The sequence below is a fragment of the Pempheris klunzingeri genome, chromosome 10, assembly GCF_042242105.1.
Source record: "Pempheris klunzingeri isolate RE-2024b chromosome 10, fPemKlu1.hap1, whole genome shotgun sequence".
In the NCBI taxonomy this organism is placed as follows: domain Eukaryota; kingdom Metazoa; phylum Chordata; class Actinopteri; order Acropomatiformes; family Pempheridae; genus Pempheris; species Pempheris klunzingeri.
This window is the reverse complement of record NC_092021.1, coordinates 16986189-17001478: the sequence shown is the minus strand read 5'-3', so window position 1 is coordinate 17001478 and position 15290 is coordinate 16986189. Positions and strand designations below refer to the sequence as shown.

General features: G+C 40.8%; 3 protein-coding genes across 3 annotated transcripts; 1 reads left to right on the top strand and 2 right to left on the bottom strand.

Annotated features, from left to right (window-relative positions):
- Window positions 1-190: 190 nt before the first annotated feature.
- fastkd1 (FAST kinase domains 1) lies at window positions 191-5853 on the top strand. The gene is made up of 15 exons (XM_070837978.1): window positions 191-308; window positions 597-1114; window positions 1209-1277; window positions 1592-1717; window positions 1803-2201; window positions 2304-2414; window positions 2998-3129; window positions 3215-3701; window positions 3782-3896; window positions 3969-4097; window positions 4229-4360; window positions 4443-4556; window positions 5091-5235; window positions 5317-5431; window positions 5546-5853. Exons 2-15 carry the CDS (start codon window positions 774-776, stop codon window positions 5639-5641), a joined length of 2511 nt encoding a protein of 836 aa, XP_070694079.1. The 5' UTR covers window positions 191-308; window positions 597-773; the 3' UTR covers window positions 5642-5853.
- Window positions 5854-6204: 351 nt separating this feature from the next.
- Window positions 6205-9451, bottom strand: klhl41a (kelch-like family member 41a). Its single transcript, XM_070838033.1, has 6 exons — window positions 8320-9451; window positions 8076-8233; window positions 7857-7964; window positions 7579-7764; window positions 6812-6958; window positions 6205-6687 (listed from the first exon to the last, which is right to left on the bottom strand). The coding sequence occupies exons 1-6, from the start codon at window positions 9403-9405 to the stop codon at window positions 6576-6578; spliced, it is 1797 nt and encodes a 598-aa protein (XP_070694134.1). The 5' UTR covers window positions 9406-9451; the 3' UTR covers window positions 6205-6575.
- Window positions 9452-10226: 775 nt separating this feature from the next.
- On the bottom strand, window positions 10227-13735 carry bbs5 (Bardet-Biedl syndrome 5). The gene is made up of 12 exons (XM_070838502.1): window positions 13610-13735; window positions 13251-13333; window positions 13089-13154; window positions 12496-12545; window positions 12127-12254; window positions 11895-12030; window positions 11574-11669; window positions 11370-11432; window positions 11139-11273; window positions 10820-10903; window positions 10568-10591; window positions 10227-10467 (listed from the first exon to the last, which is right to left on the bottom strand). Exons 1-12 carry the CDS (start codon window positions 13669-13671, stop codon window positions 10366-10368), a joined length of 1029 nt encoding a protein of 342 aa, XP_070694603.1. The 5' UTR covers window positions 13672-13735; the 3' UTR covers window positions 10227-10365.
- Window positions 13736-15290: the final 1555 nt, after the last annotated feature.

The following is a 15290-nucleotide window of genomic DNA, read 5'->3' as shown; positions in this document are numbered from 1 at the left end:
GCCTAAATGGTCTAAAAAGTCTAAAATAAATAGATATAAAGAAATAAATAGACCGTATAATAGAGATAGTTGTGACCTGCTGCCTGACAGTCAAGACCCAGGGTGAAAGCGTCCCCTAGTCATTACGTCACTGGCTACGGAAGTGAACACTTTTAACACATGTTAGGTAATGTTGACTTTGGATGAATTATATTAATGACATTATTCTGCTTATGTCATATGTATATAATGTTTAGATCTCCACGATCTGCAGAAATCTAACTAAGAATCCAGCCAGCAGGGCGACCTGGGCTAGTTCCTCATTTTAGGTAATTATTTCTCCTTCCACGTGAAAACCGCGGTAGCAAACCGGACACAGCCACTGGTAGTTCAGCTCAGTTTATTGGCTACACCACAGGCAAGTTACATGAAATCTTTGAATGGGGCTGTTTGCCAGAAGAAGTCGTTTGAACTCGAGATCAGCATGTCACACTGTCCTAACCTCACTGCCATGCAAGTGTTTAATTGTGTGCACGGAATTTGATTTATAACAGACATTTAGACATTGTGATATAAGTTAAAATAATTTGTTTTTGTGTGTCTCCCCCCCCCCTCAGACGACACAGATCCCCAAAGGAGCACCTCACATCTACTGTCCCCAGGCTGTAATTGGTGATGTGATGTCAGTCTGCCTGCTGGTTTGACATTGAGGTGGACAGGGGGCACCGTGTTGACATTGTGTTGGTACAATGAAGACCTCAGTGCATGATTAATGTGAGCCAAGGTCTGTGGTAATGTTTCGGCTCCGGTGTGTGAATTCCTCTCTCTGGAGGAGGCTCCTGCATGGGGGGGGCAACGTGAACCGAGACCAGGTTCTGGAGCAGCTGATGGTTTGCTCTGCTGAAGACGAGGTGTTCGACGTGGTGGGCAAGAACAAGGCCAAGCTCACAGTGAGCCATGTCAGCGGGGCCGTGGGGATGCTGTGGCACTTTCAGAGAGAGAAACCTCAAATGCTCAGGACAGTCGAGCACATCAGGACACACCCACAGTTCTTGACCCTCCGGGTTTTGGCAGAGAACAAAATTGCTCTTATGGATGATTTAATGTTGGTCGACATGCTTTACAGCTTCCTCAGGTACTTTAAGATAAAGTCGCAATCAGTTTAGGCGTCATATATTTAGATGATGAAATATCAATGACGACATGCTCTGTTATTTTCCAACTTATAGGTTGAATGTGGATCAACACGACTCTCTTATTCAGCAGCTGGTTTCGGAAGCATGGCTCAGAATAGACAGGTATGATTGTATTACATTGCTTTATTACTTCAGTGAATCAAGTAATTATAAAGTCTGTAAAATGACAAAAAAAACCCAGAGGTGTAACTCTCCAACTTTCTTGTTCCAAGCAACAGTCCTATACCCAAAAATATTAAATTTACAGTGATATAAAACAGAGAAAAGCAGCAGATCTCCACATTAGAGAAGCTGCAGATATTTTCTGGCAAATATTTGGCACTTTTGCTTGATGAAAATTGCTGTTTTCTTTTCTGTTGATGATTTGATACTTAATGGTCCTAATTGTTTCAGCACTAATGAGATGACTTTTGCAGATTTCCAATGACATCCCTGTCCAAGTTTGCCATCTGTCTAAATGATTGGCACCTTCAGAACAGTCCTCTAATGGGCCACATCACCAGTATTGTGGATCAGAAGTTGTCGTCTATCGATGATATCAGGTTGGCCATGAAACAGATATGATCAAATACCTTCAAATATAAGTACCTTATATTGTATATTTAATCCCTGTCCATGTTTTCCCAGGGTCTTATCTGCACTGATGATTAGCATGTCGTCCCTGGTGTCTCCACGCCTTCGGGATGCCCTCATCAGCAGGGCGGACCATCTCTTGGACACCATGGATACCTCAAATTATAACAACCCGCGGAGAGTGGTGCAGTTCATGCGCAACATCAAGTACAGTCACCAGCCTCTGCTGGAGAAGTGCAACAAGATCCTCTTGTACAACGCTCCCAGGATGGACGCAGAGAACATTGGCATGATCATGGGGCTGTTCCATTCGCTGCAGTTCAACAGCTTTGACTTCAGGCTGGCTGCGAAACGAAGACTAACAGAACTGGTCGATTCGAGCAGCAACCCTCATAGCTTCTGTAAACTGTTTGTCGCTCTCGCTCCGATGGCCAGTGAGGACATCAGAGAAGGGTTTGTATCATTATCAGCAGTGTGATCCATGGAGTGGAAATCTAACCCCTCGCAGCTGTTCTTGAGTCTCAGTGATCCCCATTGTGGTTTAATCCCTCTCAGGTTGGAGAACACCGCCCTCCTGCTGGCGGACGAGTTCAGTGCACAACAGGCTCTGGCTGTGGTTGAAGCTCTGGAAGAGACTCAGAGCAGGAATCTCAGTTTACTGAGCAAGTGAGTTCATATCTCTGCCACATGACACCTGTGCAGCTTCAGAAATGGAGCCAAACATCAACTTTGCAGATGTATCAGGATGACTTTATATAATAAGAAATACAGGAGTGACAAAACCTTGACCTTGGGAATCGGCCCAATCGACTCGTGCCGGTCACCTGATCGTCCTCGACAGATGCAGTTGTAGATATTCAAATTTAAAGTTTTCTGAGTATTTGAAGGACTTCTCTCCTCTGTTGTCTTGAAAGGTGAGATTGGAAATTCATTGTTGACTGCGGAAATGGCAGCTGGCAAAATCTCACCACGAGATCCCTTCATTTAAGAACGGTGTCTCCCTTGCACAGTTTGCCAGTTAGAGAGCTCTGACAAGTTTACTTTTCATTATCAAAACCTCACAATTCTTTGAAAATCAAATTTCAGGGATCCTTATCATGTTGGGTATTTTATGTGCTAATATAAAAGGACAAATCTCTGCAGACATAATGAAATATCTCTCAAATATTTTGTCAAATGTAATTCTTAATTAATAATTAATAATTATAATTATATAATAATTAATTAATAATAATTAATAATTTTTCAGACTTGCATCAATGATCCAAAGGAACCTTCACGTCTACAAGCCAGTGGAGGTGGCCAGAGTCACCCAAAGCCTTTGTCTGCTGCACTACCAGAATCCCGAGCTGTTAAACAAACTACAAAAAATTTTACACAAGTAAGTCTTTATTTGAGTCATGATGTCAATTTCGCTTTGCATTTTGACTGAATGAAACGTAGACCAATCAAACGTTTCCCCGCAGCTTTTTGCAGCGCAGCGTCTTCCCCAGTGAAGTCGTGATGCTGACTCGCGTCCTGTCCATGCTGCCCTGCCCGTGGCTTGACGATAGCGTGATCGCGCGTCTCAACTCCGTGGTGGCCCAGTGTAACCTCGGCGACCTCAACACCATTTCTATAGTCGTCGCCAAGTGGGTGCGCAACGATCCCTCTAACCATCACAACACTCACAATAAGTACGTCCGTCTGCTGCAGCTCCTCAACCGCTGCGGGCACAAAAGGCTGCAAAAAGCGGACCGGCTGGACTTGGTGCTGGAGGAGCTTAAGTACATTTCGGGAGAGTGGTTTGAGGAAATGCTGGTCGAGGAGACGATGGTCACGCTGCAGAGGATGATGGACCAAATAAATTGGACCAATGTGCCTGAGCTGGCCCTGTTCTTAAGCAGGATAAATCACCTCTGTCCTCCCCTGATGGACCGCATCGCCAGTGTGGTCATTAAAGACATCGACAAGGTGCTCTGAGACACGTCGCAGCATGTTAAGTTTGGAATCATTAAACTTAAGATATTAACTTTTTCTGTGTCCTTTCCAAGATTTACCCTACAGCAACATATGTCGCCCTGCTGCCCTTCTCCATCCTGAACTATGATCCTGCACAAGCTGACGAGATGTATGATGTTTGTATTCAGCACATCACTCCTCATATCGGTAAGTGAATCGGTTTACACATTTATCTTTCTTAATCTAAGCTTATTCTAACACCTTTCTCTGTGTTTACAGGCTCCTTTGACCCACATCTGCTAGTTTTCCTGGCCTACTCTTTGGCTGTGGCTGACTGTTTTCCCGAAGAACTAGTCAGAGAAATCTTCAGTATAGACTTTTTAGGAAAGCTGGACACCCAACTAGAAAGTATGTCCCCACTTTGTTTGCAATTGGGTTTAAAATGTGACGGCTAATATGCATCAGTAGTCAAATATTCATCTTCAGATCTCTTCACACTCAATCAATCTGGATGTAACTGTTGTCGTTCCTTGTTGCAGACCTTCCCCACACCCTCAACATGCGCGTCAGACTGCACCTCATGGAGCTGAATCGCGCCGTGTGTCTCGAGTGTCCGGAGTTCCAGGTGCCGTGGTTTCATCAGCGCTACTGCCAGCAGTTGCATAAGAAAGGTAAAAGAGTTCATGTTTTTTGTTTGATCGTTAACATGGAGCTGAATCTACATTGTCAATTTACTGTCAAAATGATTTTCAGGCCACAGCTCTGTCAGTCCTGTGCAACAGCAGATCCACAAAATGCTGAGTGAAGTTCTTGGTGGCATTAACTGTGTTCGAGTCGCAGTTGACACTCCATATTTTTACACCGTAGGTGAGTAACATCTGTCATTTTTCAACTCTGATTTTATGTTTTAGCATGATTTTTTTTTTTTTTTTCCAATCTAATTTGGAAGTCTTTGCATCTGAGGAAAAAAGAAGCTCATACAATTGGTAGGTAAAAAGAAACAAATAAATGATAATAATAATAGAAAGCTGTAAATATAGAGTTGAAGTTCTGATACATGATCCAGCTATTTATGAGATATAAGATAAGATATTCCTTTTATCAGTCGTACGACGACGAAATTTACAGTATATGTGTACTATATAATTTACAGTATTCTCCTTTATGATTCAGTATTGGACAGATTTCTAATATCTGTATTGGATCGGTGCAACTCTACACCCCATTGCTGAATAATTCGTATTAATTTTAATAATGTTATTAATATTAATAAACAGGCTAGAATAACTGCCGACAGAGCACATCTGCACCGTCAAAGGTGAACAAAAGTGAACTTGGCTGGGAAACGGAGAGAATATGTGCAGCATGGAGTGTTTTGTGACTGTCTTTTTGTCTTTTCAGAGTTTGAATGCATACTGGACAAACACCTGCAGCCGGTGCCCTACAGCAAGCCCAGCGAACTGCAGATCTCAGACAGTGGAAAGGTTCACTGGACGAGAAGCTCACTGGAGAACATCGGGGATGAACTGCCACCTGGGGCTCAGCGGTAGGGCTAACCACCTGAATATTAAAGAATAAGTAGATGGCTCAGAAATGTCTGACATCTTGTTTTTTACTGGGCGCTCAGAGTTGCTGTAGACTTCCTCGATTCAAAGTCCTTCTGCAAAAATTTACACCACATGAACGGGAAATCCCAGATGAGGAAGAGACACCTTGAAATTCTGGGATACCGCGTGGTCCAGGTGAGAAAAACATCATCAAAGACTGAATGTTGTATTGTGCATCTCTTACTCTTAATCGTATTAAAATGTCACTGATATTGCAAAAGACGGGGAAATAATGTTTTTTTTTTACAGATCCCTCACTTTGAATGGAACTCTATGGAGCTTTCAACACCGGATGCCTGGAAGGAATATCTGAAGAGGAAAATATTCAAAGAGCTTTCTTCTTGAAGGCCTTATTTATTGAAAAATAAAAGTAATATTACGTTTAACCCTCAGCTTTGAGTTTGGCTTTGAGTAATTGAGCTGAACAACTCGAAGGTTTAAGAACTGTTAATGTACGTGTACATTACTGTGTCAAGTGCTCCTTATTTGCTGTCAAGCTGCATGAGGTTAACATGGATCTACCTCATTCATGTTCTGCAAGATTGTACATAACATGCTTTTGTATGAAAATGTGTATTTTAAATAAAATATAGAGCTTCATAATCTCTCTTTAATTCATATCTATCATTAATGGGGTATTGTCAGTGTCGCTCAACAAACTGAATTTATGCTTTAGATAGTTTATTCCAACTGAAGATTGAGGCTGTTACAAACTGTGTTGAAAGTGATTGCTTTATTCCGGAGGAAATTGTTGTGCCAGAGTGCGGTATTGTTGTGACGACCTCTGTACCGCACTCTGGCACAACAATTTCCTCCAGGATAAATAAAGTCTTATTCTTATTCTTATTCTAATTCAAAACAAGCTAATCTATAATGTCAAATAGACACAGTGAGTCTGTGTGGGACAACATTTTAATACTGAAGAGCTACAAGCCACAAATTGTAAATGACAAGAAGAAGAAAACATTAATTTCTATGCAAACCATTACCAGTTAACAGTGATAATACTCATAGTTAAAGGGTAGAACTGGAGAAGTCAAGAAGTGAAATGTTTCAGAAGATCAGAATCAACAACAACGACTGGTCCGATTTCTAGACATTGACGTCTTATGAGGAATAAACTAATTAAAACCATGATAAATTGTACTAAAACAAACACAGTGCGGGCAAAGATGACGTGTTAATGTTTTAAATGACAACAACGAGACAAGCCACTAAACAAGGACGTGGCCATGATGTTCTTGCCTACAGCAGAAAAGTAAAAGTCCCTGGACTGTCGTTACAGTTTGGGCATTCTGGCTGCATTCAGACTCATGGACACACAGGAGGCCCCGGCTGCGTAACGCATCTCTTTAATCATGCCTGTCCACTGCTTCTTGTCATCTTCATACCTGGTGAGACAGTAAAAACACGTTACCAGACACTTTACGTGCATGAGGAGGGCTATCGTTTCAACAGAAAGATGATATCGTTCTGCATCAGGACAAAATATAATGCGGCCAAACCAACACATACTGCCAAATGTCGATGATTTCACTGGGTGCACACTCTTTGTTCTCATTCTCCACCATGGTGAAGCCTCCGACAGCGTACAGCAGCCCACCACAGCTCACCAGGTTGACTGAGCTCCTCTCCTGGGGAAACTCTGTGAAGGGGGACCACCTGAAACGAGGTGCACTCAGTTGTATTAATGTGATTCCGCCATGTTGTTTTATTTTCCCCACTTGTCCATAAAGATCTCAGCAAGAATTCCTTGACTCTTTTTTTGACTCTTCTTTTTCTTACATGGGTTCAAAGCTGTGATTCCTAGCCTGGTGGTCAGGACCACGCAAAGGTCTTGAGAAAATCAAAGGAATAAGAAATAAAACATACTGCATGCTGCATATCTGTTAAATAAATCATGAGGCCACTGATTTAAAGCACCTTAATGTAGGAAAGAACTGCAAAATGTTGTGAATATTTGACTAAAACTCACTTAAACACTGTCAAGTCATATTTAAAAAAAAACATTAAACATGTTCCCATGGAGACTTTTTACATGTGTCACCTGTCTTGTTTTACATGTTTTCCAGGAGGAGTAGCTGCTACCTTGGTGGCAGCAAATAGGGATCCAGGTAGAGAAGAATAAAGACTAAAGAATATAATAAGTTATAATACTAACCTATCATTTGTTTTGCAGCATGATATTTGCTTTCAGTAAAGAAAAATATTGTGATCAGAAAAATACCAATGACCAGGTGCTATGAGGGACCCAAACCAGTTGTAATAATTAAAGCCCATACTTGTTGGTTGCAAAGTCGTAGGCTTCACAGGCAGCTGTGAATCCGTCTTCATTGACTCCACCAGCGACAATAATCCTCCCGTTGTGGTTAACGGCCCCAAACATCGATCTGGGTGTCTTCATGGAGGCCACCTCCTTCCACTCCGACCTCTTGTGGTTGTATGCAAACATCTTATTGGTTGTTTTACTTTACCAGTAAGAAAAAAAAAGGTTAATGTAATGTAATGTAAAAAATCATATTCTGACTTCATGTAAAATGTTTTGGCTTCGCAGTCTTACTTGTCATCTGTTTTCCCGCCAATAGAGTACACCAGGCCGTTCTCAGAGACCACACAGTGGCCGTGGATTTTCAAGGGCAACTTCTTTGTTTCAGTCCACTTCATTTTTCTAAAAAGGGGCACATGAAGTAAGGCGTTCAGCGGTAAACACACATCAGGGCTGTCAGTAAGAAAAACCTGCTGAATGCACTTATCCAGACTGTTGTTGTGCTGAACTTACTCAGTGTCATAGCACAGAACGGAGTCATGGGACTCGTTGGACTGTAAATCTTTTCCTGCTACAGCAAAGATGAGATTTTCAAATTCCCCCATAGCAAACAAACACCTAGGGGTGGGCATGGGCGGCAGAGCACTCCAGTCAGCTGTGAGACTGTCCAGCTGAAAGACACATTTTAAGATATTTTGAAAAACAAAATGAGGGAATTACTTTTGATGTGATCAGTACATCAGTTATATTCTTATACCTGGTAGAAGTAACACTGCAGTGGGTTTTCTTTGTCCTCCTCGTCTACAAACAGCCCCCCCAACACATACAGATTGTTCTTCTTTGATGTCAGACTGACGTGGTTCCGGGGGATCTGCTCTGCCATTGCGGCGAGAAAACACTCGTTCTCCTGGATGTCGTAGGCCACGGCAGCCGTGTCATTGATCATCAGAACCATGTCTTTGGAATACATGCCACGTCTGCGGTTATTGTTCAGATAGCCGGGCAACTGTCCCTCCTCTCCTTCCTCGTCATCTTTTCCCTTTTTCCTCTCGGGCAGCTTTCCTGAGAAGGCTTCCTTTATCACTTTTATTTTTTTGAGAAGCTCAGGATCGGCCTTAATGAGGTCATCCTTCTCCACCTTTTCCTTGAAGTACTTCTCTGGCAGCAGACGGAAACGGATGAAGTCAAAGGCCTCCGCCAAGGATTTCAGGCGCTTCTCTTTGTCTTTCCTGATCCACCGCATGAGGGACTCAAACACCAGCTCTTCTTTTCCTACATTCAGTGCATCCGCTCCGATAATGGCAAAGAGTTCTGCTGGAGCCAGGTCTAAGAAATCCTCATCCGTGGAGATGGTCTCAAACCGATCTGCAAGGTAATCTCGAGCTGCCATTGCCAATCTGGCGCAGTTCAGCATCAGTCCCAGCCTGTAGATGGAAAGGCAGTTTTTCCGTGACAGCATCTTCTGGAGATAATTCACACAAACTGTGAACACTGAGGGGATCTGGAAGCGATTGGCGATGACCAAGATATCCTGCACATTGTTGTCGTTGATGTCAATCTCTGCTGAGTACATGTAATTTACAATCACCTCCATAAAATTGGGATCCAGGTTCTCCAGAACAACCTCCTTCTTGTCCACATCCTTGTCCTCCTCGGAGAAGAACAGCTCCCGGAAATAAGGACTACAAGCTGCCAGAATGAGCTGGTGGCAGGGGATGCTTCTGTCCCCAACCTTCAGGACGCAGTCGATCAACTTATTCTCATTCAGAAGCTCTTTGAGTCCATCCTGCAGCAAAGTGCTCTGAAACAGACGCAGATCTTCCCTCAAGCCTTGGGGATCCATTCTCTCAGGACAGGAAGTGGACGGGAGTGGGGCAGTTCACAACAGACTGTCCTGGCTGGTGCAGACAGAGGACTATAGGCAGCCAGGTCTGAGGCTACTTCAATATAACCGTGCCCCTCTAAATATAGCCAAGCACCCCATCCATGAAGAATTCAGTGTGGCCAAATGAGAGCGCACACACAGCTGTCATAGAGTAAAAACAACCGTGGAGCCTTGTCACCCTAGTGATTCATAACAATGTTATACGGCCACACAAAAATAACCTCTGATCTTTTCATTTCTTTGACTCTTTTGTCTGTCAAATGGGGTGAATTATATAGTTTTACAAGGAAAACGGCAAAACGTAAACTCTGTAAACACAATGTTCATCTATTCTTATTCATCTAATTTGTGTGTTCACAGATGAGGGTGGTATTTACTACAGTCATGGGTATTCTAGGGGCATCTAGAAGTGGAGTGAATCACAATTCAATAAGAGTGATGACCACTTCACAACAGTGTGATTCAGTATTTGTGTGTGAGACATCCAAAGGGGGGGGTTATCCAACACGTAGACAGGGTCAGTGAACAGCTGCTGCTACAGGAGGTGACAGTTTGTCCTCTTTTCAGATTTTTTGAATACTTCGGCTCCTCATCTTTGGCCTGAGATCACTGTGTTCTTTCCACATACAAATGAGGTACAGAACAAACATATCATATGATAACAAAAGTATCTATTCAAATACATTTATTAACTGTAAATACAAACTGCATTATATTTAATATTCTATTCACTACAAGAAAATATATTCTATACAAATATCCCAACAATAAATGCCACACATGTAATTTAGTATTTTCTTCTTATGAAAAATGATCTATACATAAACTGTACAACTTTTAACCTCATCTACAAATAAATATACTGCCGCCTCAATAATCACGATGTGTACACAGAGTGCATTTGTGTTTCATGTTATTTCAGCCCATGACTTCCCACAGTCCTTGAAGGGTGAAGCCTTCCTTCATCTTTTCAATGGCGAGGCCCAGCTCATCAGAGAATACCGGCTCACGGTCTTGTTGCTTAGGAACAACAGAAAAGAGCAGAAAGAGTTGTAACACCACATGCTGGACTGAGTATTTGCAATCAGAGTTGGTGATGACATTAATCGTGAGACTTTACCTTATTTCCATCAGCGAAGTAAGCCTGTGGGCAAGAAACACACACAAATCATACATTCAATCAAAGTAACAACAGGTTGTTGTTTGTCTGATGAGCACCGCTCAGCACAAACACAAGCACCAGGCAACGTAAACTCTCGTCTGTTCATTAAGCTGAGGGGCATTAGCTACTAGCTATTCTGAGAGTCTGAAAACTATGCCACTGACTCCCAGAGGAGCGGTGAGTGAAAGGGTGGCCGACGTGCACACTCACAGTGAAAGCGTCAGTCTGCTCATCGGGCTCAATTTCCACATCATCAGGAGGCTGCTCCACTGTGAGCTCTTCCAATGGCTGGGGCTGAAACGATTGTTGGGACAAACAGAGCTATGACAACAGGATCAGCGGGACTGATGCTACAGTGTTATGTGAATGTAGATTATAAAAAAAAACAACAACCTGATGTTAAAATGACACAGCAGTTCAAAAATGTACAGGTGTTTTAAAGTTTGTTTGTTTTCAGTTTAGACTTTCTGACATGTTTTAATGTGAGACTGTTGAGATGTTTAGTGTCTTTGATGGTGTACACAGATACCTTTTCTTCCATTTCATAGTCCACTCCAAAGATGGGGTTGGCAGAGTAAACTTTATGCAATGAGTTGATTTCCTTGAGTGCATCTTGTAGCTTATCCACAGGGTCAATCTTAAACCCGAGCACATAGCCTCCACTCTAAAAACAAAAGGACAGAGAAGTTACATAATAACTCCAATTATTGGCATTGAAATCATCATATTGTGATCAGTTCAGGTGAATATGACAGGTTACCTGCCGTGAACTCTCTATCACCAAAGCCAAGCCAAACTTTGAGTCTCTTATCCTGATAGACCACTTTGGGGAGAAAAAGATAAAAAATAAAAGTCAAAACAACAACATGACTTCACAAAAGAAACAAGATCATTAGTAGATTGATCAAACCAATCAAGAAAGGTGCATATATATTTGTGATACAGAACTGTGCATTGTACTCACAATCTGAAGGTAAGGAATGCTGACATTGAAGCTCTCGTTCATGTTGGCGTGCCACACAATCCGAACATTGGTGATAAAGAAGGTTCCCAGGTTACCCTAAAAGAAAGAAAAGGTACTCAGTAACTTATATTGCAAACTAATACTCTCCAGGAATCACAGCAAAATCAAAGAGTAACCTACGAACAAACCTACCTTTAACATGTTAACTCTCCTGTTTATTAAGCCAGTTCAGTTTTAGTCTGAATGTGTGTATGTAATATGTTGTGTGCATGAGGTAAATTGAAAAATGATAAATTTAGCACACTTTTCAAGCAGCAGTACCTGATCACTGGATAAATTCCAGACTCCGTTGATTTTATCATACACTTGCTCCCGGGGCAAGAGTCTTAGCTGCTTATTTTGAATGAGAGCAGCCCGCAGCTTAAGGTCCCTGTACATTTTAGATGTCTCATAGGCTCTGTAACAAAACAAAACATTTAAAAACATCTAGCAGGACAGATACTTTATGTAAACTGTAATCGGTGAATTGAACATTCCCTCAGCGTTATTTTACCTGTGTACAGCAATGACAGAAGTAAAGAGCCGTGGACTTCCTGGGACCACATTTGTGAAAATGAACTCAAATCTTGTGTTGTTGGACTTTGTCAAGATGTAGAGTGCCTCAGTTTGGCCTCTCAATTTCTGAAAAAGAAAAAAAAAAAAGCATTCAATTCATAAATTAGCATATTTATCCGTCTTTGTCACAATTTCATTCATCAATTACTTCAACACCATGTTGAAACAATGTTGTGTCATTGGCTTTGTCTGTGCATAGATTAGAATGAAACCTTTTCCATGTGATGTGTGTGTGGAAATATAAAAAGATAATGGACAAATACTATTTGATAATAATGATAATAAAATAAAACAAAGGTTTACTTACCGAGTTAGCTGTCCTTGTTGTGATGTTAATGATGGAGTTGTAACCCACAGCTAAAAAAATAGGTTTGCATTTAGGTTAGCTTGATTTCTCATATGGTTTCACACTTGGCCTCTTCCAGTCATCTTCTCTCCCTACTTTATCGGCATGCACTTGCAAATATGAACCCTAAAAGTAAACCTTAACACGGAACCACACTCAGATTTCCAATACGATATGTGATAACGGTTAGGTCTGTCAGCATGCTCTCATTATTGTAGTCAGTACTGTAGTTGGATTAAACATACAACATACAGAATGACAGAAAGACATGAGCTTCATCTCACCAAAAAAGCCTATTTTTTAAAAATTGAATTATCCAGAAATTGGTGGCAATGGCCAATCACAAAATCTTTAGTTTAGGTTTACACAAAATGAAAGTCATTAAACCTCTGATAAAAGTGTCTAAATCTTTTGAAGATGTCCATATTAATACTATATCAATAAATAAGTCAATTTAATGCCATTGATTCCCAAGAGAGGGCAGAAACATTTAGCTGATCGACACAGACTCAACAAAACGGAATAAATGCATGTAACCATGCAGGTGTACTCACACAAATTGACTCTTGGCAGAGCTAAAGAATGCCAAATTATTCTCAGGTTTGTTACCAACAGTCGTCCTGCACAAAAAGTGGAGATGATCATTGATTAGGTGACCTGTTACACACAGACTGCCAGAAAGTGTTAACCTCCAAGATAGTTAGCCAACTATTTACCTCGATCTCCGTTGTTTCCTTTTGTGTCTTCTATGGAGTCCAGACAATCTATTAGCGCTTCTCCTGGGCGAGTTTTCATCTGCCTGAGTACAGGATAGATCGGTAGAATGAGGCTTAATTTAGCTAGGTGGCTAACGTTAAGTATATCACAGCTAATTACAGTAACGTTCGCACTAATCTACACTTCTACACTAACATAAAGCTACCGTAAAACCCTAGTCTTTCCCCGAGACAGAATATAAAGCTCTTACAGCCTCGTTTTAGCTGCAGGAGAGTGACTTTATCTGGCGTTACCTTAGCTAAGATAACTAGCTAGCACGTTGGTGAAATAACAATATAACAAAGGTAACGTAACTTACTGTGCAGTTATGTCGAATCTAACATCTCTGTCTTCCCAGAGAGCATCTAAAACTGATGCCATGACTGCAGGTTATCACCCCCACGAATAAGTTTACTTGCTACCCACCGTTAATTAACTAGCTAAATGTTAGCCTGGCTAATCTTGAAAAGATAGCGTCATAATCACCGTGGCAACAGACGGCAAGCCGAAGGGACAATCTAGTGGCGCTGTTCCCATTAAATTTATTACAAAAGCATAAAATATCATGAACATGGTGTTTTATTTTACTACTCACTGTTCTCATTGAGTTCTCTATTATTCCTCTTATGTAAATACTACATACTCCTTAAGATTGAGTCAGAAAATTACATTTCAGAACAAAACATTTTTCTTTTTTACACTTTTCACAATTTTCCCTAATCAGTTTAATTCTATGCATGTCATTTGTGTTGTAGACTTTCTGTTGAACAGACCCTGGCTGTAACAAGAAGAGGACAAAAGCTTTGTATATTAAAGACATGTTTTTGTTCATGAATAAGTTAAAAAAAAGTATGGCTCCAATCTCTCTGTTTTTCCCTTTTTCTGGCTGCCACAAAGCTCAAAGGAAAGTTTTTTTTTTTATTTTGGCAGACTTGTGCTTTGTGAAACATCTGTCCTTGCAGTAATAGTGTGCTATAAAACTATGTGACTTAGTTCCTCATAATGACTGTGGGGTTTAATGCTCCGAAGTTCACTCACTGCTCCTAATTAGTGCTTCATTAAAGACAGGTGTGGTAGAAAGACCTACAACTACTTTAGCAGTTAAAAACACATGGACAGAGAAAAATAGCACTTGAATTATATAGTTTGCACATTTCATACACAAAGGGAAAAACTCAATGTGTTTCAGATTAGAAAATAAAAGTAGCCTTAGTGTTAGAGCTACATTATTGTATGAATCAAAAAGTGTTTGAATCTGTACTCTAAATTTAGAATTTTACTTGCTAACACTGCTTGAGATTTAACAAAAAATCAAAATTACTGTCCAAAAACATTTGGTGGCGTGATGAGCTACATATATTTAAGACCAATTACTGAAAAACGCATTTAGGCCGCTAACAGTTACTACTGAGAACAGTGATGGGTGGACGCAGATGATGAATACGCACATATTAAACAGGCAACCACCAGTATTTTACATTTTATTATTAAAAACATTCAAAACATGTATTCAGATATACACACACTGCTACACCGGATGGAGTACAGAAATCTTCAATCTTCATCACAAGATGACATTCGCAGTAGACCTCTGAAAGCAGTGCCCAGACGGACATTGCCGTCTATTACAGCTGCCATTTATATAATTTGAAAAAAGTACGTAGCATATTTCATCAACTCAACACAAGGTAAACAGACATCGTATTGCTGTCTTGCTAGAAATATAATCAGTGAATGCGAGGCGCATAGCTCATAAAGGCATAAGAATGATCTACAGGTTAATTTTAAAATGAACCCTGAAGAAAAGGTACAGATATCTTCTAGTGAATCAAACATAATGCTATTTTCTTTGAGGTAATAAAGTCATTTTTTTTTTGTGGAAGTTAATCCTAATTAAGCACCATTTCGCTACTTGGTCAAAAAATGCATTTGTGGACGAAGGTGCATGAATTCTTCTGAACACAACTGACAGAATGAATCACATTCAAATAACAAATCAG

Excerpts from the sequence above, each read along its gene's own strand:
- fastkd1 (XM_070837978.1), top strand. The coding sequence starts at position 774 with ATGTTTCGGCTCCGGTGTGTGAATTCCTCTCTCTGGAGGAGGCTCCTG. Across the intron at positions 1,115-1,208 it reads ATGCTTTACAGCTTCCTCAG|GTTGAATGTGGATCAACACG; the intron begins GTACTTTAAGAT and ends TCCAACTTATAG. Across the intron at positions 3,130-3,214 it reads CTACAAAAAATTTTACACAA|CTTTTTGCAGCGCAGCGTCT; the intron begins GTAAGTCTTTAT and ends GTTTCCCCGCAG.
- klhl41a (XM_070838033.1), bottom strand. The coding sequence starts at position 9,405 with ATGGATCCCCAAGGCTTGAGGGAAGATCTGCGTCTGTTTCAGAGCACT. Across the intron at positions 8,234-8,319 it reads TGCAGTGTTACTTCTACCAG|CTGGACAGTCTCACAGCTGA; the intron begins GTATAAGAATAT and ends TGTGTCTTTCAG. Across the intron at positions 6,959-7,578 it reads TACGACTTTGCAACCAACAA|GTGGTCCCCCTTCACAGAGT; the intron begins GTATGGGCTTTA and ends ACCTCGTTTCAG.
- bbs5 (XM_070838502.1), bottom strand. The coding sequence starts at position 13,671 with ATGGCATCAGTTTTAGATGCTCTCTGGGAAGACAGAGATGTTAGATTC. Across the intron at positions 12,546-13,088 it reads TCTGCCAAGAGTCAATTTGT|CTGTGGGTTACAACTCCATC; the intron begins GTGAGTACACCT and ends CTATTTTTTTAG. Across the intron at positions 11,670-11,894 it reads GGAATTTATCCAGTGATCAG|GGTAACCTGGGAACCTTCTT; the intron begins GTACTGCTGCTT and ends TCTTTCTTTTAG.